Source organism: Pristis pectinata, chromosome 25, assembly GCF_009764475.1.
Source record: "Pristis pectinata isolate sPriPec2 chromosome 25, sPriPec2.1.pri, whole genome shotgun sequence".
Lineage (NCBI taxonomy): Eukaryota > Metazoa > Chordata > Chondrichthyes > Rhinopristiformes > Pristidae > Pristis > Pristis pectinata.
In genome coordinates, this window is record NC_067429.1 from 26,687,955 (window position 1) to 26,708,940 (window position 20,986).

The 20,986-nt window shown below is 38.8% G+C and overlaps 1 protein-coding gene across 2 annotated transcripts in view; it reads left to right on the forward strand.

Annotated features, from left to right (window-relative positions):
- myo1d (myosin 1D) overlaps nucleotides 1–20,986 on the forward strand; it is a 427,465-nt gene that overhangs the window by 83,759 nt on the left and 322,720 nt on the right. For both annotated transcript variants that reach the window (XM_052038939.1, XM_052038938.1), the window contains exons 2-7: nucleotides 1,249–1,457; nucleotides 3,893–3,986; nucleotides 6,439–6,604; nucleotides 9,629–9,682; nucleotides 11,557–11,652; nucleotides 12,789–12,905. In XM_052038939.1, coding sequence (XP_051894899.1) covers nucleotides 1,249–1,457; nucleotides 3,893–3,986; nucleotides 6,439–6,604; nucleotides 9,629–9,682; nucleotides 11,557–11,652; nucleotides 12,789–12,905 — 736 coding nt within the window. The remainder of the gene's footprint in view (nucleotides 1–1,248; nucleotides 1,458–3,892; nucleotides 3,987–6,438; nucleotides 6,605–9,628; nucleotides 9,683–11,556; nucleotides 11,653–12,788; nucleotides 12,906–20,986) is intronic.

A 20,986-nucleotide genomic window follows, 5' to 3' on the forward strand; every position in this document is an offset into this window, starting at 1 on the left:
CTGTAGTCATTGTAGCTGCAGACTTCCACTTTAGAAGGTAAGCACGAGAATATTTTAGTGTTCCCTTGGGAACTGGCTGCAAAATGTCACCATTCTCTGGTGCCATCATGTTATATGTTCCTCCCCTATAAAGCTTAGGATTCCATAATGTGTTACCAACTTTTCTTCCAACCTTTCTGACATCTTTCAAAGATCTTTGGAACTTAAGTACCCCTTAAAACTGACATAATCTTTCTTTCTGTCAAAATATATCATCACACATTTTGGTACTACATTTCATCTACTTGCCTGCCCTTTTTACATGTTTGTGCTACCTCTGCTTGTGGTCTGTTACTATCCTTGCTATTTTCTGCATCTTCTGGCTTGATAGCTGTACATTCTAAGATTTTATTGTGACTTTCCATATTCAAGTTATTAATATATTTATTTTTTAAAAATCATCCTTGTATTGATCCCTCGTCAGTAAAGATAACTGGTTACTTTTCTGTTTTCTGTCTTTGTTGCCAGTGACCCCTTTATTGCATGGGCGTTAGTTTTGCTAACCTGCCTATTCCATATCAGTGCAGAAACCATTGTTTACCAATTACATGAACTATTTAAGATCAGTAGTTCAGTTTCAAAATAGATGACACTGAAATATGGGGGTAAAAATAGAAAATGCTTGAAGCACTAGCTACGTTGGGCAACATCTATAGACAGGAATGCATTAATTGCACACTGGTCATATATCAGACTTCACTATAATGAAACAAAGATGACAAACTTTGGTAAGAAAAATGATGCTGAGTAATCGTTTAAAAAAAAATTAGTGTCCAAGTGGGTAGAGGAACGTTGCACATAACTAGAAGTATGCACTAAGTGCATGAAAAGAAACAAGGTTCAGGAGTCCACCTGAAGATAGATAACACTGAAAAGTAGGGAGTTATTTATCCAAAATTTCAGAATTGGTTACATAACTCCCCGGGAATATTGTAAACAATTCAAATTCTTATTTTAAAAAATTTTTTGAACAGGTTTTGAATTTCTAACTCTTATATTTGCATGGCATGCTTAAGGTGAATTGTGGGCAAAGTGTGTCAAATCACGGAACTAATTCTAGCAATGTACTAGAAATGCATCTGACTCCATAGAATATTTATTTGCTACACAAAATTTCATATGATGTCCTTTCAGTGGTTGATATAGCACAGTAAAATGTCTGTATTGTTGATGTTCAACAATTTTTAATTTTTTTATTCTTCATGGCAGGTTTGAGAAAGGCAGAATTTACACGTACATTGGTGAAGTGGTGGTTTCTGTTAATCCTTATCGCCCTATGAATATCTACGGGAAGGACACCATTGAGCAATATAAGGGACGGGAACTGTATGAGAGACCACCTCACCTATTTGCTATTGCGGATGCAACATACAAAGCCATGAAGAGGAGGTCTAAAGACACCTGCATTGTCATATCTGGTAGGGATTGCTTAATTAAAGCAAAACCGTGAAGGTTTATCCATTGGTAGTTAAATAATTTGTCATCAGTGTTTTTTATCCAGCATATTTGGGTATTAACACTATGGCACAGTCAGGGTTGCAACTGTACACTTCTGCTTCTTTAGCTTCAATTGATCTACCATGCATATTTCTTCAAAGCAAGCAAACTAGAGCACTGCTTCTTAGTGCTTTCATTAGCATGATCCAATTTAAACACTGGAAATTTTTGGTGACCCCAGAATGATGCTAATATTTAGTTACCTTGCTAAAAGGAAAAAAAACAAACATCAGTTTTGCCAACTGCCTTTGGGACCTTTTTTCATTTATGATCCCAAATTAGATTGCAATCCCAAGGTTGCAAACTGCTATTCCAGAAAGTGTTTACAGCCCAGAATATGCTCATTGAACTTCTTAAATGGTTAAGAATTTGTTTTGGTACAAACTGAGCTTCATCTCATTGATTCTTATGATTAGGTATTCTTTGTGTGCTGTTGTACCTGATAATGGTCCTGTAACACGAGATTGTTCTGGAATGGTTCAATGTAAACAAACTTGTATTAAACTTTGCTTTGTGTTGCCCTAAGGTAGTACATTTTGATGTCTTTTTGAATTTTTATCAATATTACAATGTAGAGAAAAATGTTTGTTAGCTTTGAGCAAAGTTGTGTGAAGTTGTTGCTGGAAGTTGTTGTGTTGTGACTATCTAATGCACAGAAGCCGCAGGGCATGTTAGTATTTTAAAAGCACATACCATCGTTTGCTGTCACTTGCACAAAGTTCTGTGTACAGATAAAGCCTAAATAACATAGCAGGGTCTGAACAAGAGCACTGAAGTGTTATTTAAAGGGATAACTTCAGCACTGCTGCTGAGAATTGGATGTGCCTCTTTTCCTGAAGGAGGGTGTTTTCAATAACATTTCCCTTTCGGAAAACACTCTCTCACCCATGTGCTGCCCCCCTCTCACCCACCCACTTGCTACTGGGCCTCTGGTCCCCATTCAGAGGTCTTGGCAACCCTTCCTGCTCATTTCAACACACCATCTGCTGGAGGAACTCTGCAGCTGTGGTTGCGATGCATGGTTACGACTCGAAGCGTTGACAATTCCTTCCCCCGCCCACAGATGCTGTTGACCTGCAGAGTTCTTCCAGCAAATTGTTTGTTGCTCCAGATTCCAGCATCTGCAGTCTCCTGGAGACAAGACTGTAGATGCTGGAAATCTGGAGGAACTCAGTGAGTCAGGCAGCATCTATAGAGGGAAAAGGACCGTTGACTGGTGCTGTCTGGCCTGCTGAGTGCCTCCAGCATTTTGTGTGCTGTTCTTGTGTCTCTTGCCTGCTTTGTTTTCTCACTTCCTGATCCTATCTCAGCCACTTACCCCTGATATTTGCTTAAAACCCTAACTGCCCCCCCCACCACCCACCTTTCACCATTCCCCAGTGCTATGTTTTGATTCCCCTCTTCATTCTTGAAGATTTTCTATTCAACAGGGTCTTCACTATCTCCATCTTTGTATTGACAGGAGGTATGCAGAGAAAATTGTCATGCATGTGATACTTGGGTGCTCCCTCTCCCTTCTCCATCACCACCTTTAATTCCCTTACTGGCTTCTTATCTGCTATCCAACAGGACTTCCACTTTTTTCATTCTTTGTATTGGTGGTAGGTTACAGAGAAAATCCCAGTGTGCATGACACCCTGGGCTTTGTGCGCAGTAGAATGTTTGAGCCAGTCAGAAACAGGCTAAACCAGAAGAATTGCAATATCAGTCCTGTTATATTCCTGTTGTCGTCAGTGGGAAATTTCCTCAGCTTAATGTGGTGCAAGTTCAGGTTAGCATGTTTTAAAATGAGGGTATGACAGATACAGAGCAACTCACCAATGATGTGATATTTTCTTAAATATTCTCAAGCAAGATACTAATCATTGAATCTTGGACTTCCCTAAAATAGAAAACAGTATTGTTTTATTCATCTGTTATTGTTCTATAAAGATTAGCAGTGCAGCAGGAGCCCTTTTTAATTATGAAGCCAGCCTCCATGCTGAGGAGGTGGGTTATTCAGCCATGCAATTGATTGTGAAATGGACAGAAATGAGCCTATCTATAGATGAACGAAATGGGACTTACCTGTGTATTATTGGGGGGGTGGGGGGGCTGGGGTTGCTGGGTGGTGGGTGGGAAATGACCTCCACATTGTGACTGTGTTCAAATTCCTAAATTATAGCCTTCAAAAGAGAAAAATATTTTGGCCTGTAAAGAAAGTGTGATTTAGAGAAGTATAACTGAAGTACATACTATTTTTTATAGTTGCATTGTTTTCTTGGCTGGTTGATCATAAGGTTTTTTTTGCACTAAGTTTTGATGTCTGAAATTGTCAGCTGGAGCTTATTGAATTCTTCTTCTTTCTGGATTTCAGGGGAAAGTGGTGCTGGCAAAACAGAAGCAAGCAAATACATCATGCAGTTCATTGCAGCTATTACAAATCCCAGCCAAAGGCAGGAAGTGGAAAGGTAGTAAATGGACATCTTGATTAATGTAGAATTTGAGTAATTGTTTCCTTTCATTATGTTTGTTTATTAATCCTGCATGAAGAGAAACATTCTCAATGCACAGACCTCTGAAGATTTTGATGTATTGTGTTGATTGTTGCATTTATTGAGTTGAATTTTATTACAGCCCATTTATTACTGACTTACTGTATAGACACTTGTACGTACGAGCTCATATAATATTGTTAAATTCAAAAGTCTGACTTATGTGCATATGTTTGTTCCTACAAGTGGCAGAACTAGTTTTCTCTCTCCACTTTTAGTAATTGTAATTTTAGTAATTGTAATTTTAGTAATTGTAATTTTAGTAATTGTAATTTTAGTAATTTTGATGCCGTTCATTACAATACTGTAGAATTATGGTTACCATATCGAGTGACTTTGTGTATTTTCTGACTTAAGAACAAAATCATCCTATGGACATGATGTCTGTAAAATGGAACCCATTCGTAACACAGAGGTGGTCTGTATAATTCCATGAAATTTTCTAACAGTCTTATCAAGAATACCCAAGCTTAATGTTTTCAGACACTTAAACATATTAAGGTCCAGAAGCCATACTTCCATATTTGGAAATATCCAACCCCTCTAAACACCACCATGCAGAACAATCCCAAAATTGCTCAATCTGCCACCTCTATTGACTAGCAAAGCTGGGCAATAAATCTCCCGGTATTCTGAATTTCGTGCAAATTTCTCCAGCTCCATTTGCATTCTTAACCAACCTTAGGACTCAGTGTATAATGGAAGTTTATCAAATCTCACACATAATATAAAACATGGTCCATGCAATAAATTTACTTGGAATACAGAAACAGTTGTTAACAACTATAATTTCACATAGCCTCAATTCAAGATAATATTTTCTAATAAACCTTGACCAAAGTGAATAGATTCCATCTGGATCCCGTGGAATTCAGGGGTTTCCATAGTCTGAAATTATGTATATAAATGCTGTGAACGTAATTGTGAGGCATTGCTCAGAGCAGAATTGTGTGATTTTTGACATAATGCAGAGGCACCTTTTGCTCAGCACATTTAATACTATTTGATAGGATTACTCAGAAAATGTTGTTTCGCGGATGAAATATTTGTATCTAACGCTTGGATATTGACAATGTTAGCAGAAGATAATGAGGCCTTGGGTGGTCCAGTGCTTCGACAAGATGGTTCTTAATTATGTCAACTGATTGTACTTGCAGTCTATTTTGTTTGTTTGTTTTGCCCTGGTAACCGTATATTTCAGAATGGTGGACAAATCTCAAGTCTGCATTAACCCGGCCTCTTAATTGAAAGTAAAAGTATGCTCAAGTCCTAAACAGTTTGGTTAGCCCTGTTGTTTGAATGGTACAACTCGCGAAAGAGGTAGATTCCCCATCATACGGTGATATTTTGCAAAATATATGAACGACCTAGGAGGCGCTCTCCTCTGCTGCCCTTGTCTCAGCACTCAAGTGTGGCACAGCTATCAAGACATTTGAAGGTTCCCCCTGTTTAACATTTTGCAATGTTGGGGTCGTAAGCAATTTTGCTCAAACAGATTTTCTATTGTAGATCCATTTGGATCATTTTCAGTGTTACGAGAATCATTCACAACATTTTACCTTGTATGAAAGACTTGGAAGGAGGCCATTTATCCTACTGGGTCCATCCAACTCCCAAGGAGCAATCTCCTTGGTCCCATTATGCCTCTCCTTTCCCTGTACTCCTGTAACTTAATCTCTTTCACACATGCCCATCAGCTCCTCTTTGTTTCTTTTTGCCATCACATACATTAAGAGGTAATTTACAGTAGCCAATTAACCCACCAGCATATCTTTTAAATGCGAGAGGAAACTGGAACACCTAAAGGAAACCTACATAGTCATGGAGAAATGTGCAGACAGCACCTGAGTTCAGGATCAAACTTGGATCCTTGGACCTGTGAGATAGTAACACTAACTGCTGTGCCACTGTGACAGCCCGAGTGCCATCTCATTGCTGGATTCCAAGATAATTGAGCTGTTGCCTTTGGCAACCCTTTGCTCACTCAGACCAAAATGCGGGTGGTTGCCATTTGTGCTGTCTATATGAATTTCTTTGTCATTGAGTTTTTCTGTAGCTCCCTCCAATGTTTTGCTTTTGAATAAGGCTTTTTATAATAAAGTAAGTGTAAAACATCGGATCAAATCGGTCATATGATGAGGTTGTAGTATTAAAGGGTAATTTCTTATTTTAACCCTTGGTGTCTAATAGCACTTTGAGCGGAATTCAAAAATAAGGCTAAGTTATCCAGGATATAAATCAATAGTTGTCATTGTTCAATGATTTGTCTATCTAGTGTGGTTCTGAGATAAGTACAATTATAAATGTACTTGTATAACCCAGCGCCCAGGGAATATTGATGTGATGCACTTTTTTATTCCTGCTGCAGGGTAAAGAACATGCTATTAAAATCAAATTGTGTATTGGAAGCCTTTGGAAATGCTAAGACCAACCGCAATGACAATTCTAGTCGATTTGGAAAGTACATGGATATTAACTTTGATTTTAAAGGTGACCCTATTGGAGGCCACATCAATAACTATCTGCTGGAGAAAGTAAGAATTGTTATTACTAACTGAATATGTTTTTAACTGGTCTTTTATTTTGGGGCAACCAGGAAAGAAGAATAAGCAAAGTGAGCCCTGTGCTCTTTGTATTATCAGGCTATTTCACATCTTCAAAGGTCAACCCATTGCTCCATGGGAATCAAAAACAAAATTGCCAATGATGTGGAAAGGAAAATTCTGACCAATGTCTTCAACCTGAAACTTAGCTACGTTTCTCTTTCTACAGATGCTGCCTGATCTACTGAGTGTTTCCTGCATTTTCTTTTGTAATTCCATCCCTCGTGGCTTCATTAGATAATTCTGCAGTACTGAAAGTGGCTATAGGTGTATTGGGATGCATCCATTAAGGAGGGAACATGTTGTGGATCATAAAATGTATGATACTGTTTCATACATGTCATGAATTTGAATACGAGATATTGCAGCTAAACAAAACATTGGTTAGACCACACTTGGAGTATTGTGCACAGTTCTGGTTGCCACATTACAAGAAAAATGCAGTAACAATAGAGAGTGCAGAAGAAATTTTATTGGGATGTTGCCTGGAATGGAAGGCTGTAGTTATAAAGAAAGATTGGAGAGGCTGGGTTTATTCTCACTGTAGGAGGCTGAGGGGTAACTTTATAGAGTTTATAAAATTATGAGAGGCATAGATAGAATCTTCTTCCTAGGGCAGGGGAGTTGTGAACTAGAGGGCACAGGTTTAAGGTGAGAGAGGAGAAATTTAAAGGAGATCTGAGGGGTAGGTTTCTATACAGAGGGTGGTGAGTTCAAGAGTCAGGAAGTTATGTTGCAGCTTTATAAAACTCTGATTAGGCCACATCTGGAGTATTGCATTCAATTCTGGTTGCCCCATTATAGGAAGTGTGGAAGCTTTGGAGAGGGTACAGAAGAGGTTTATCAAGCTGTTGCCTGGATTAGAGGGCATGTGCTATAAGGAGAGGTTGGACAAAGTTGGGTTGTTTTCTCTGGAGTGACAGAATCTGAGGGGAGACCTGATAGAAGTTTATAAGATTATGAGAGGGATAGATAGAGGAGACAGCCAGTATCTTTTTTCCAGGGTCAAAATGCCTAATATTAGAGGGCATGCATTTAAGGAAATGTGTGGGGAAATTTTTGTTTTACATAGTGGTGGGTGCATGGAATGTGCTGACGGGTGGTAGTGGAGGCAAGTATGATAGAGGCATTTAAAAGGCTCTCAGGCACCTGAATGTGTAGAGAATGGAGAGATATAGACATTGTGTAAGCAGAAGGGATTAGTTTAGTGAGGTGTTTAATTAGCTTGGTATAATATGGTGGGCATAAGGGTCTGTTCCTGTGTTCTGATATCTGGAACGAGGTGATGGAAGCAGATACAATTATAACATTTAAAAGGCATTTAGACTAGTACTTGGATAAAGGTCTAGAGGGGTATGGGCTTAATGTGATGGGATTAGCATAGATAAGTATCAGGGTAGGCATATACAAAGTGGGTCAAAAGGGCCTGTTTCTGTGCTGTATGTTTCTGTGATTCTATCTTTAAAATGCAGCTTCAGCTGTTCTCTCAGTTAAGTGATTGTCTATAATTTATAATTTTTCATCCCAAATTAATCCCATCATTTCATCTCTTATTTTTAATTTGTCGCCATTTTTGAAGGGTGGGAATAAAAATAGCACACATTATTCCAAATTAAATGTTTAACACATGATAAAAAAAAAATGCTCTTGATTTTCATTCGGATATCCCTGAAAATCCATCACTGGAAACTAACCATTACATTGGCCAGTAGTAAATTGCTTTTTAAGTAGAAAAAAAATTGAATGAACACTACCATGGAGTTTACAAACTCAACACTCATTTTTGTATGGGGTATACAAGCAAACTAACATTTTTAAGCAGCCTTTGCAAGCTGAATACTTGCAAACATAATTTGATCATTGTGAATGTTTTACTTTCTTACGACTGGCAAATGGAATTAGTGTAGATAGGCATAGAGGTTGGTATGGACGAGATGGGCCATTTTCTATGCTGTCCATTTCTATGATTCTAAATTCCTACTGTGTCCTTGCTGAAATATCAAGCAGAACAAAACAAATACAGGCTGTTGTGATGGCAAAGAAGGATGTGTATTTATCCTATGATATGAACAAAAGGCACAAGAAATAAGAAATCAAGGAGATCGGCTCTCTGTCTGGTCCTTGGGTGCTCAAAATGAACAGAGACTAAAAAGGAAGCTTTTATATCCTTGCCGCAAGGCTCACAAGCAAAACATTTATAAAGTATTTGTGTAGAAATGCAAACATAATTTGGGTGTATTACATTAAAGTGCCTTAAAAGATCACAGTATTGTGGGCATTTGTGAGTTATGAGACACCCTAAGTAATTTTGATCTTTCATATCTGTTCATTAATTCTACTGTCAGCCCTAGTCTCTGCCCAGGAAGCTTGCATGATCTGACTCGCCAATGTTCTTGTCCACCATTTGATTGTTTTATCTTAGCATTATAATTTAATTTTCAGGCAGAGTTTTAAATGCATTTTTTTTTCTTTTTTTTAATCCTCAGAAACTTGAATGGATTTTTATGTCAAAGTACAAGTTTCCTTAATTGCCAGTTTCTAAACGTGTTTGGACTGAAGTGCATGATAGTTAAATATTGAAACTGTTTTAAAATATGTGGGTGTGGCAGTCCCCAAATGACAATTGTCTCTTGGTTTCTGTTCTTTTAATCCCATTTTGTGTTTAGGTTTTTAAACTTCGGCAAAATGGGTACAGATTCCGGTTTATGCCAACCCTGGAAACTCTAGACTGAGTGGTTTAACTTGGTGGTCTAAAGAAATTTCTCGTACTAAATATTTAAATTTAATTGTAAAGCACTGAGATAACAAACATAATTGGAACCATGCAGAAATGAATAATTTCATTGTCTTTATTGGCTTTTTTTATTGGGTTAAAGCAATTGCATATCTAATGTGTGTTGTAATTCCTGTTCAACTGTTGCCTTATCTAAATCAGTAATGATTCTTGTTTGATAGTCTAGGGTTATTGTGCAGCAGAGAGGAGAAAGAAGCTTTCACTCCTTTTACCAGGTTAGTGTGAATAAATTGCTTTATAAGCCAGTTGGAATTTTCAAGGTCTTGCACACAGTTGATTTTTGGAGAAGTCCTTTTGCTCCAAAATGTGTTTTATTTCTTTAATTTCTATTTCTTCCTTTCCTGATATAAACACACGCACACACTCTATGCAGCAATACTGTTCCGTGAAGCTGCTCGCCTTTTAATACCTTGACTAAACATCTTCTTAAGCTGGTGCAGCAATTGCCTTGTTTCATTATAAATGGCATCTCAGCTGAGTCCACTCCTCTTCATGTGTTCTCTTCATTTGCACTTTTTGGACACAAATCCTTGGCTAAAAAATGGGAAGTTTTATTTGTATTACACCTTTCATGATGTTGGAAAATTCCAGGCACATTACAGTCAGTGTGGTGATGGGATTTCTGCAATGAAAGAAACACAGCAAACATTTGTTCAAAGTGAGATCCCAGTGGCAGAGATGATGGTGACTTTGGTTTGTTTTTTTGATAGTAGTTGAACAATAAATATTGACCTGTATACTGGTAAAAACTTGCGTGCTTTTCTCTAAAATTCAGCCATTGGATCTTTTACCCGAGAAACCAAACATGTATTTGGTTTAAAGTGTAATCCAATACATAGTATCAGTTGATACCATTCAGCATGGATAAATTACTGATCTTAAGCAGGAATCATAGCCAATTACTTCTTAATCCCTGTGCTGGAAGGTGATTTGAGCCATTTGCTTCCCAGCTGTACTCTGAGATTCAGCATAGTCCCAGTGATCTTCATTTTCATAGCTCTAGTTACCACTTGGCTGGCTGGATTTACAAATATCCAGTGAATGGGTAAGGTTCCAAAAGAAATTAAATCAAAGCTTTTATATTATGTGAGATCTATACACATGTTACTAACCTCTGATAAAAGGGTGTCAACCAGCTAATAGAAGCCTCAGAGTTGTTTAGAGAAACAAAGAACTGCAGATGCTGGAATCTAGGTGAAAAACACTAAAGATCCCCCCAGTGGATCTGCTCTCCCCTCCCCCGCACCTGCCTATCACCACCCTGTGCCCACCCCACCTCTCCTTTTTTGTCCACCTATCACTGCTCTGCTTTCCCTCCTATATATTGGGCTTCCCCTTTTCCTATCTTCAGTCCTGAAGAAGGGTCCTGACCTGAAACGTTGACTGCATGCTTTTCTCCACGGATGCTGCCTGGCCTGCTGAGTCTCTCCAGCATCACAGTGTTTTTCACCTCAGTTGTTTTGCTGATCAGTCATCTGGAACAGTCAAAGAAAAAAATATACCGACTTTAATGAATTCACCAAGCTTGGTTTTGTCATTAACTCTGAGGCATGGAAGGAACCAACACCAGTGTAGTATTTAACCCACAATGAAACAAAGCACGCTGAAAAATGCAGAAAGGTTTAAATTGATAGGCTAATTTGCAAATGCAGACTGGAGGTTATTGAGAGATTTAGTATGGAAACAGGTTCTTTCGTCCACCAAGTCTGCATTGATCACCAACCACCAATTTACACTAATCCTACGTTAACCCCATTTTTAGTCTCCACACATTCTGACCAACACTCAAATCACCTCCCAGATTCTACTACTCACCTACACATTAGGGACAATTTACAATGGCCAATTAACCTAACAATGTACATGTCTTTGGGATATGGGAGGAAACTGAAGCATTTAAAAGAAGCCCACATGGTCACAGTGCAAACTCCACACAGATGGTGCTCAAGGAAAGGACTGAACTTGGGTCACTAGCTGTGCCAGTTGCCGCCACTGTGCCACCCATTATTGGCCTCCACAGGATGGATTTTTCCCTGGTTTAAACATATCTTGTGTACTCTGATTTGACAATAATGTATTTGTATTTTAGTTACTGTTGGGCGGACCTGAAAAGTTGCTGCGATCTTTGCATATTGAAAAAAACCCTACTGCCTACAATTTCATCAAAGGTGGAGGAGTAGTAAAGGTAAGATGCCGGCAGGGAAAGAGAGAAATTGTGGAAACTGTTTTCTTACCTTCTCTCTTTCTCCCTCTCCGCCCCCCCCCCCCCCCCAACGTGCAGTAACTGAACTACATGAGTAGAGAGATGTAAAAAGAAAATTTTCAAAAATCTATGACCAGAAATTTGCAGTTTGTTTCATTTTTATCTTTTCTGACTTTTTATTAGTCTTCAGGGGTAGGTGGTGGTATGGGCATCTCTGGGGGAGGGGGGCAATGCACATTTTTGGGAGAAGGGCTAAGTAATCATATGTTTTAAAGACTGCAATAGCTTTAACTGCCCAGTGCTACAATAGGCCGTCAGATTATAGGGTCCTTTCAATATTGTCAGGGGAAGGGTATTCAGGGGGAAATGTGACATGATGCTTTTACAATTGAACATGGTCTCGTGAACATGTTCATGCATGTACTTGTATACCAGCACTCAGTGAGTAGCAATTGGAGTCAGAGTCATACAACATGGAAACAGAGTCTGCACTGACCCACCCACATTAATCTCATTTTATTCTCCTTGCATTCCCATCAACTCCCCAAAGATTCCACCACTTGACACCACATTCCACCACACTAACAGCAATTTATGATGGCCGATTAACCTGCAACTTTTTGGAACGTGGGAAGAAACCTGAGCACCTGGAGAAAAACCACATGGTCAATACAAATTCCACACAGACAGCACTGGAGGTCAGGATTGAACCCAGGTTGCTAGAGTTATGAGGCAGTGGCACTGTTTGCTGCACCACTGTACCCACTCCTACACCACCACCACACCTCTCCCGCCCCCCCCCCCCCAAAAAAGAGCTGAAACTGGGACTTTGCTAATTCTTTTCTCCTGATCCCAGGAGCAATTATAGTAATTGCACCAACTCTTGTTACAAACCCAGATGAGATCAAGAAATTCAAATTGGAGCCTTCATGATCTGTTATGAATAATCTGCTTAAACTGATTTTGTTTGAAGAATTCAAAGATAGCTTTAAATGTGTAGGCAAAAAAATTGGATGAATTTGCCAAACTTTATTGACTGTGCTATCCATTAATTCAAATTTGCTTTCTTTATGTTGTGAATAAAATGGTTTGTCTAACTTTAAATTATTTTTACACAGTCTGCTATAAATGATGCTGCTGACTTTAAGGCTGTCGCAGATGCTATGAAAGTGATTGGATTCACAGCCGAAGAGATTCAGACAGTTTACAAAATCCTCGCCACTATTCTGCACCTGGTAAGTCCAATTTGGGTAACTGAATGATACCAGCCCAGAGATTTTTAGTGCATCTTCCGTTATCTGTACCTAGACAAACGTACCCAAATGTGTTCATGCTGATTTTGGGGAGGGGAAGTCGTGTACACTTCCCCCCCCTCAAAAAAACACAAAACATTTTATGAAATGAGCTCTTCTCTTCATCTGCCAGCTTTCTCCCTACATTGAAAGGAGCCTCAAATCTAAGTCCAACTGATCTTTTGCTCATCTCCTCTATTTTTACTACTATATTGTTACTATTTTAAGTGTCACAACTTAAGATTTATTTTGTTAAAGGTAGTATATAAATCCAAGTTACTGCATATAACTAACTAAATAGTTATTTTCAAGTACGTTTATCGATTATGCAATAACATTACTGCCTGGTTATTCTAATGGCATTGTGGCTGTGGATATATCCTTATCATTTTAATTTTCAGAAGCTTTTATTTTAATAATTTCCTTTAATTTTAATACTTTTAATCTCTCAGTGTGACAGACATTTAAAGATTGACACCTTTGACAGAAGTCATAGCTCCATTGACAGCTTTGATTTCTGTCAAAATCTACCAGGTACATTCCAGACAGGAGTCCTCTTCACTATGTCACCTGAGGCCTAGTTGCTACCATGACATCAGATGACTCAAAGGTGTGGGGTGAGTGAGATTGGTCCTCCACATCTGGACAAGGTGAGTATAAGTGGATGGAGCCCATGGGCAGGTTAGGAGCAGTGAGATCGAGCGAAATATGATTTTTCTCTCATCTTGTCCAAGACCATGATGTTATATGGTTTAAGATAATTGAGAACATTGCTTTTGTAAGGACCAGAGCTGTGTGGGATAATACTATGAGCAAGTTAATAGGGAGGGGACATCAAGGAATTGAGGGGAGGGGGAAGTTTTTAACAAAAAAAATAAAAGCATCTGAATGAAACAAGAAAGAAATGAGACTTTCTAAATTAACTAGAATAAATGGAGATATGGAATAGGAGTGAAAGACAGTTTTAAAAAAGTGAAGGAAACTGCAGTTAAATTGTCTGTATAGCAACAAATGCAGTATTTATATGTAAGACAAAAAAATTATCTAGATGCAGTGATATGTTGGATGCAACCAGAACTGTTAAGGATTACTGAAGCATGACAAGTGCAAAATTAGGATTATGAAATCAACACTGCAGAATATAAAATATTTAGAAAAGGATAAAGAGGGAAAAGGAGGGAGTAACCTTAACTAATGGAAATAACATTCTATCACTAGGGGGGGAAAAAAAGTAACACTCATTAGTAGGACAGAAATAGAATCCATTTGGATGGGGTCAGAGATAATGGAAGGCCACAGACCACCAAATAGTGCAGGAAGAAACCTGTAAACTACCTGTGGAAAAGAGTGAAAGGCAGACTAATTCATGAGGATTTAAGCTACACTAAATTAATTGGATAGAAAGGAGTTAATAAAGGGGATAAGGAAGTGAATCTCTACAACATGCACAAGATTCCTTTCAAACCTGCTATATAAAAGCCCCAACGAGGGAATATTCACTATTGAATGTAGCAATGGAGTATGAACCAGAAGAATTGGGAGGTGTAAAAGTATGGGGATTGTCCTGGCAATAGTGACCATGATGTAGTATGGTTTGAGATAGTAGAGGAGAGTATTTCTGTGACAAAAATCAGTAATAAATGGAGAACACCTGAGTTTCAGGACTGAGAATAGAAAGACCTCTGTGCTGATACAGCTTTGCCTTTCTTTGTAACTGAAGAGGAACATTACAGAGAACATGCAGAAAGATTGGAAGAGAAGCAAAAAGAAATTAAAGAATGAAAAGTAGTTATATGTAATAAAATTATTAAAAGGTAACAAATGAAAAAGTATATACTGCAGGCTTGGGTTTAGTGATACCAAGGAATAACTGCAGAAATATTTTGCAGCAGTATGTAATGGAGAGGTATCAGTGGGACGTGGCATTGGAAATGATATTTGAAAAGAAGTATCACATTTAAAATAAAAAGATGAGAAAAATGGAAATGGTAATTAATTGCAGGTAATTTAAGATAATTAAATATGTGACATTTATGAATTTAAGCAATCCAGAGAAGAGAAAGCGAAGTCATTAGTGTGTTTAACTATTGTTTAGAAAATGTATAGTTCCAAAGGAGCAGTGTATCTGATGTTATAGTTAGTTTTGTGAGGAGCAATAGAGCACATCCAGTTAGGACAAATAATGGAGTCACCATTAAAGAATTAAATAGAAGAAAGTGCAGAAGACAGAAAATAGTTACTAAAATTTTGTTTGGCCAACTGAATTCTTTCCAAAGGCTATCAAGAGTGGAGAGTAGAGCAGTGGGCTAAGCGTGCATCCTTGAGGTGCGTCTGTGTTGATTGTCAGCGAGGAGAAGATGTTACTACCGATCTGCACTGACTGTGGTCTTCTGATAAGGAAATTGAGGATCCAGTTGCAGAGGGAGGTACAGAGGCCCAGGTTTTGAAGTTTGTTAATGAGTACTGAGGGGAAGATGGTGTTGAATGCCGACTGTAATCGATCAACAGCAGCCTGACGTATGTTTTGCTGTCATCTTGGTGCTCCAAGCTGTGTGGAGAGCCAGTGAGATTGCATTCACTGTAGACCTGGTATGGTAGTAGGCAAATTGCAGCAGGTCCAGGTCCTTTCTCAGGCAGGAGTTAATCCTAGCCATGACCAATCTCTCAAAGCACTTCACAGTAGATGTGAGTGCTACTGGGTGATAGTCATTGAGGCAGCTCGCCCTGCTCTTGGGCACCAGTATGATTGATGCCCTTTTGAAGCAGGTGGGAACCTCCGACTGCAGCAGTGAGAAGTTGAAGATGTCCTTGAATACTCCAGCCAGTTGGTCGGCACAGATATTCAGAACCCTGCCAAGTACACCGTCGGGGCCTGACGCCTTGCGAGGGTCTTGAAGGATTTTCTGACATCGGCCTCTGAGACACGGATCAGTGTTGCCAGATGCTGTGGGGATTCGCACAGGTGTACTGTTATTCTCCCTTTCAAAGCGTGCATAAAAGGCATTGAGCTCATCAGGGAGTGAAGCATCACTGCCATTTATGCTGTTAGGTTTTGCCTTGTAGGAAGTAATGGCATGCAAACCCTGTCATAGCTGTTGTGTGTCTGATTGTGTCTCTGACTTCACACGGAATTGCCTTTTCACTCTCATGATGGCCTTCCGTATGTCCTACCTGGACTTCTTGTAGGGTTCTGGATTGCTGGTCTTGAACACCACAGATCTCACCCTCAGCAGACTGCAAATCTCCTGGTTCATCCAGGGATTCTGGTTTGGGAAAACTCGGTGGTAGTTTGTAAGAGACTTCTTCAAGCTAGTCTGGTTGAAGTCCCCTGCGATGATCGGGAAGGTATCAGGGTGCGCTGTCTTGTGACTGCTGATCATGGTGCTTAGCTCCTCCAATTGGAATTGACTGTGGACTTCAGGAAGGGGAAGTTGGGAGAACACACACCAGTCCTCATTGAGGGGTCAGCGGTGGAAAGGGTGAACAGCTTCAAGTTTCTGTGCATCAATATCTCAGAGGATCTATCTTGGGCCCAATACATTGATGCAATCACAAAGAAGGCATGCCAGTGGCTCTACTTCATTAGGAGTTTGAGGAGATTTGGTGTGTCATCAAAGACTCTTACAAACTTCTACACATGTACAGTGGAGAGCGTTCTGATTGGTTGCATCACCGCCTGATATAGAGGCTCCAGTGCGCAGGCGCAGGATCAAAAGAGGCTGAAGGGGGTTGTAGACTCAGCCAGCTCCGTCACGGGCACAACCCTCCCCACCATAGAGGACATTTTCAAGAAGCGGTGCCTCATTAGCAGCATCCATCATTAAGGACCCTCACCATCCAGGACATGCTGTCTTCATGTTAGTACCATCAGGGAGGAGGTACAGGAGCCTGAAGACCCACATTCAGTGTCTTAGGAACAGCTTCTTCCCCTCTGCTATCAGATTTCTGAATGGTCCATGAACCCACGAACACTACCTTGTTATCCCTCTTTTGCACAATTTATTTTTGTAATTTAGAGTAATTTTTGTCTTCTACTGTACTGCTGCTGCAAAACAACAAATTTCATGACATATGTCAGTGATAATAAATCTGATTCTGATTCAAGAGCAGACAAGGTTAAAAGGGTGTTTCTGATAAATCTAGATTTTCTGAAACCTTTTTGATGTATCATTAGTAAATGTTTGGACCAATATTTGTTGCAGACCTAGCAGAAGGTTATGGATAAGGATTAATCTGAAGTAAAGCCAAAAATGTCGGAAATACTCAGCTGATCATATAGCATCTGTGGAGGTGAAAGGTCAGCAAAGTGAATGTTAACTTTGCTCCTTTCTCCACAGATTCTGCCTGACCTGAATATTTTCAGCATTTTATTTAATATCTGCAGTATTTTGCTTTGTGATAAAGGATCTTTTTTTTCAAAAGAAGCAGAATAATTGGTACTGTGGTCATTGCTGTTCATGATTTAACTACTCGAGTCTGGAATAAAAAGCAGAATTTTTAAGTTTGTAGCTCACACCTTACTGGAGTGTTAGTTAATACTGACGAGGAATGCAACAAACTACAGGAGTACATTAACCTTGCAGATTGACCATATCAATGGCAAATGAATTTCAACACACAAGTGTGAGGTATTAAAAATCTCCCATGCCATTTATTGGATTCATTTGTCAAAAAAAAAGTGAGACTTTGCTACGTAATATGACCTTAGTCGAAAAAAAAGCTTTAAGTGTCGAAAAAAAAAGTGTGTGATGAAGAGCTTTAGGGAGGGAATTCCAGAACTTGGGTACTTGAAGACTGAAAGCACTGCAGCCAACAGTGGAGCGACAGACCAGAATTAATGGAGCAAGTATCTTACAGAGAGCATGTTATAGAGATGGAAGAGATTGCAAAGATAAGAGGCAAAGCCAATGAGGGAATTGGAGGGGAATATAAGGATTTCAAAATTGAAGCTTTTCACCTTTGAGAGATGGCATGGATCAGATAGCACAAGGTGAATGGGGCTTGGTGTGAGTTCAGACACGAGCATTAATTCAGAAGAGGAAGGAATAGAAGAGTGTGGAAGTAAAATCGAGGCAAGGAAGTATAGGAGCAGATTTGAATACAGCATAAAACCAGCAGGGACTGGCTGGATTAAAATATCCAGCTTCTATGCCGTGTAATTCTGTGTGAGTATCCCAAATTAAAAGAGAAATACATGGAGGGGCAATGAAGAAAGAAACATGCGAATTTGATGTGTTTGAATGATGTGAAGCTGTAAATTTTAAATTGATTTGGGTTGACTTGAGTCTACTTGGTCATTAGTCTACCATACACTACCATCTAGTGGCCATATGTGCAGATAACCATTATTCTGATTCAGTAGTAAATTGTAAAGAAACTGAAGTATTTCAGAAATTCTTGTCACTCCATAACTATATACCATTGAGAATGTTGAATATTTAAAACATAAAAAAAAATTGTGTCTAATCTTGCACTGAAGCACCAAAAGCAAAACCAGTAACAATTGGTCGAAAAGCTAAACTAAGTAGATCTTCTGGGCACAGTACATCATTCATGACCTCCATTCCAATCTTCTGGCATGTTCCTTAAATGTGAAACTGTTGTTTTACTTGTTTCCCAACATCTAATCATTTCTGCGTTTTGATGGCCCAGAATTTCCAGACAGCTTACTGTTTGCCTGCCTACCAAGTCTGCACATACTGTAGATTTAGCACATATTCCAGGAGCAACTTTCTCAATGAAACAGAGTCCAAACTTGTTGCACGGTGCAATGTCTTCTGGACATTAATAGCATCATGTGGCAGGATCAGAACAGGCCATGCCCACACAGTTGCTGGAAACATCATGATAACCAGTTAACCCATGCCTAGGGCTTAGCCAGCCATTGAAGCAGCTAATGTCATAACTATAAGTCTCTTCTAGCATTCAGAACAATTAAAACAAAAATAAAAATTATTCATATTGAAAAATTCCACTATTTAAAAACATCAAAAATAAAAATGCTTAAAGCAATGAAAAATGTAAAATGCAGTTAACAGCATAGAACCTAAATGATTGAAACTGCATCTGCTCCATTCAAAAGCAGTTCCTGAACCCAGGATTTAATGTGGCACAGGTTCAACAGCAAATTCTCTTGATCAAGTGTTGGTAAGTTGCAAGAAGTTTATGACCTTGCATTCATACGTATTAGTGCAGAAATCACTTGGTATAGAATTTTGGGTAGTTCCACATGAAATTGCATTTCTCAGGCTTATACAGCCCAAAATTAACTTAAATTTGCAAACTATGGTATTAATGCAGCAATGAACTTCTAAATTTTAATTCAGATATAAATTTGTATCCTCATTATGTACTATTTTTGCTGGAACTCATCAGATGGATTAGTACATAACCTGTGTGTTGTTTATCCAATGTAATGAGAGTTCAATTCAATGATTTGTTTCCACTTTATATTTGCTGCTTTTGATTCCATGTTTCTTAATGTTTTGCGAAATGAAAATCTATCAAAGTTATCAAATTGAGCTCATTGATTCTGGTTACTTGTGGTAAAGGGCCAGAAAAATAATTTCTTAGTTGAAAACGTGACTGAATCCCATTCCCTCTGCTTCTGGCCCACATTTGATTCTAGAATGTAGGTTATGCTCAATGTTCCTTTGAGACTTGAGATGAGCATTACAATACTGACCTACCAGTTTTGCTCACCATCAAGAACAATTTTTTTTAAAAGAAAAGCCCTTACCAAAGGGTTGAAATCTAATCACACATTCACATTTAATGCAAATTTGAAAGAAACAAAAGATTGCAGTACATACCTCATTAAGCTATCTCACTGTAGCTTTTTCAGCTTGCATTCCTAACAGCTGGTCAACCATTTTTAAATTGCTTTTCCCCAAACTTGGCACTTGTAGACTGGTCGGCATTGACTCTGGGCTGAAGTGCCTGTTTTTATGCAATACATCAGTGATTCTGTGACTCTAAACTGTGAAATTTGGTTTATTGAACCACTGCAATAGATCAAATTTTTACCACTTGGCATTTTACTGGTAAAATTGAACTAATTTTATATTAGTTGAATGTTTTCAGCATAACTTTCTATATCAGCTGACAAGCCAATTAAAATAGATTGTTAATCTTCCTTATTTAAGGAAATGTTCTGCATCTGACCTCAATCCCAATCAGCTTGATTGAAGTGCTTGAAGGGTAAGTAAGATGGAGGGGATCTTTGGATATTCTAGTGGTGTTCTGGCAATCGTATAATTGTAGCAGCTGGATAGTAGGGCTGGGCTTGGTTATGAATTGTTCTGCAGCCATATAGTCATTTTCTCACATCCATAGGGAAAGGAAGGCTTGATAAATAATTTTGACTGAAATCAGTTCCCACAGAGATGAATTATAAAAGGAAAATATTTACAAAGAATTCTAAGGGAACCTTGAGTTAGAATCTTAATTTTGTCTACTTGAATTACTGGGCAAACTTTTTTGTAGGTTTGGAACTAGATGTCAACAGATAAGAATAATGTATCATTTGGACTCTATTATAGAAAAGATATAAGGGTAGCAGTTGAAAGTGCAATAGAACATTTACATGGATGCCACCAGAAAGTGATTACATCTCAGCAGAGATTAAACACAGAGCTCCTTCTCCCAGAAGAAACGAAAGGCTGGATGAAATGTGAAGATATGTGAAGAGGTTTGATAGGGTAGGCACAGGTGATGATTCCAGTTGTGGAGGAATCAAACCCTGGGGCAATAATATTAGACAGTTCTCTAGGAAGAAGTCTCTTCACCCAGAGAATGGTTAGAATGTGGACTGTCTTGATATCAAGGCAGAATTTGAACAAATGTGGCAACAAGGAGCATTGGTAAGTGATCATGAAAGGAAAACATCCCAGTGGTTGGAATCATGCCTTGCCCAAAAGAAGACAGTTCTGGGTTGTTGAAACTCCCTCATCCTCACTCCATGACTTTGCGACAAGTTTTCCTCAGGTCAGTGCCCTAGGCCCAATGATCTTCAGCTGCTTTTC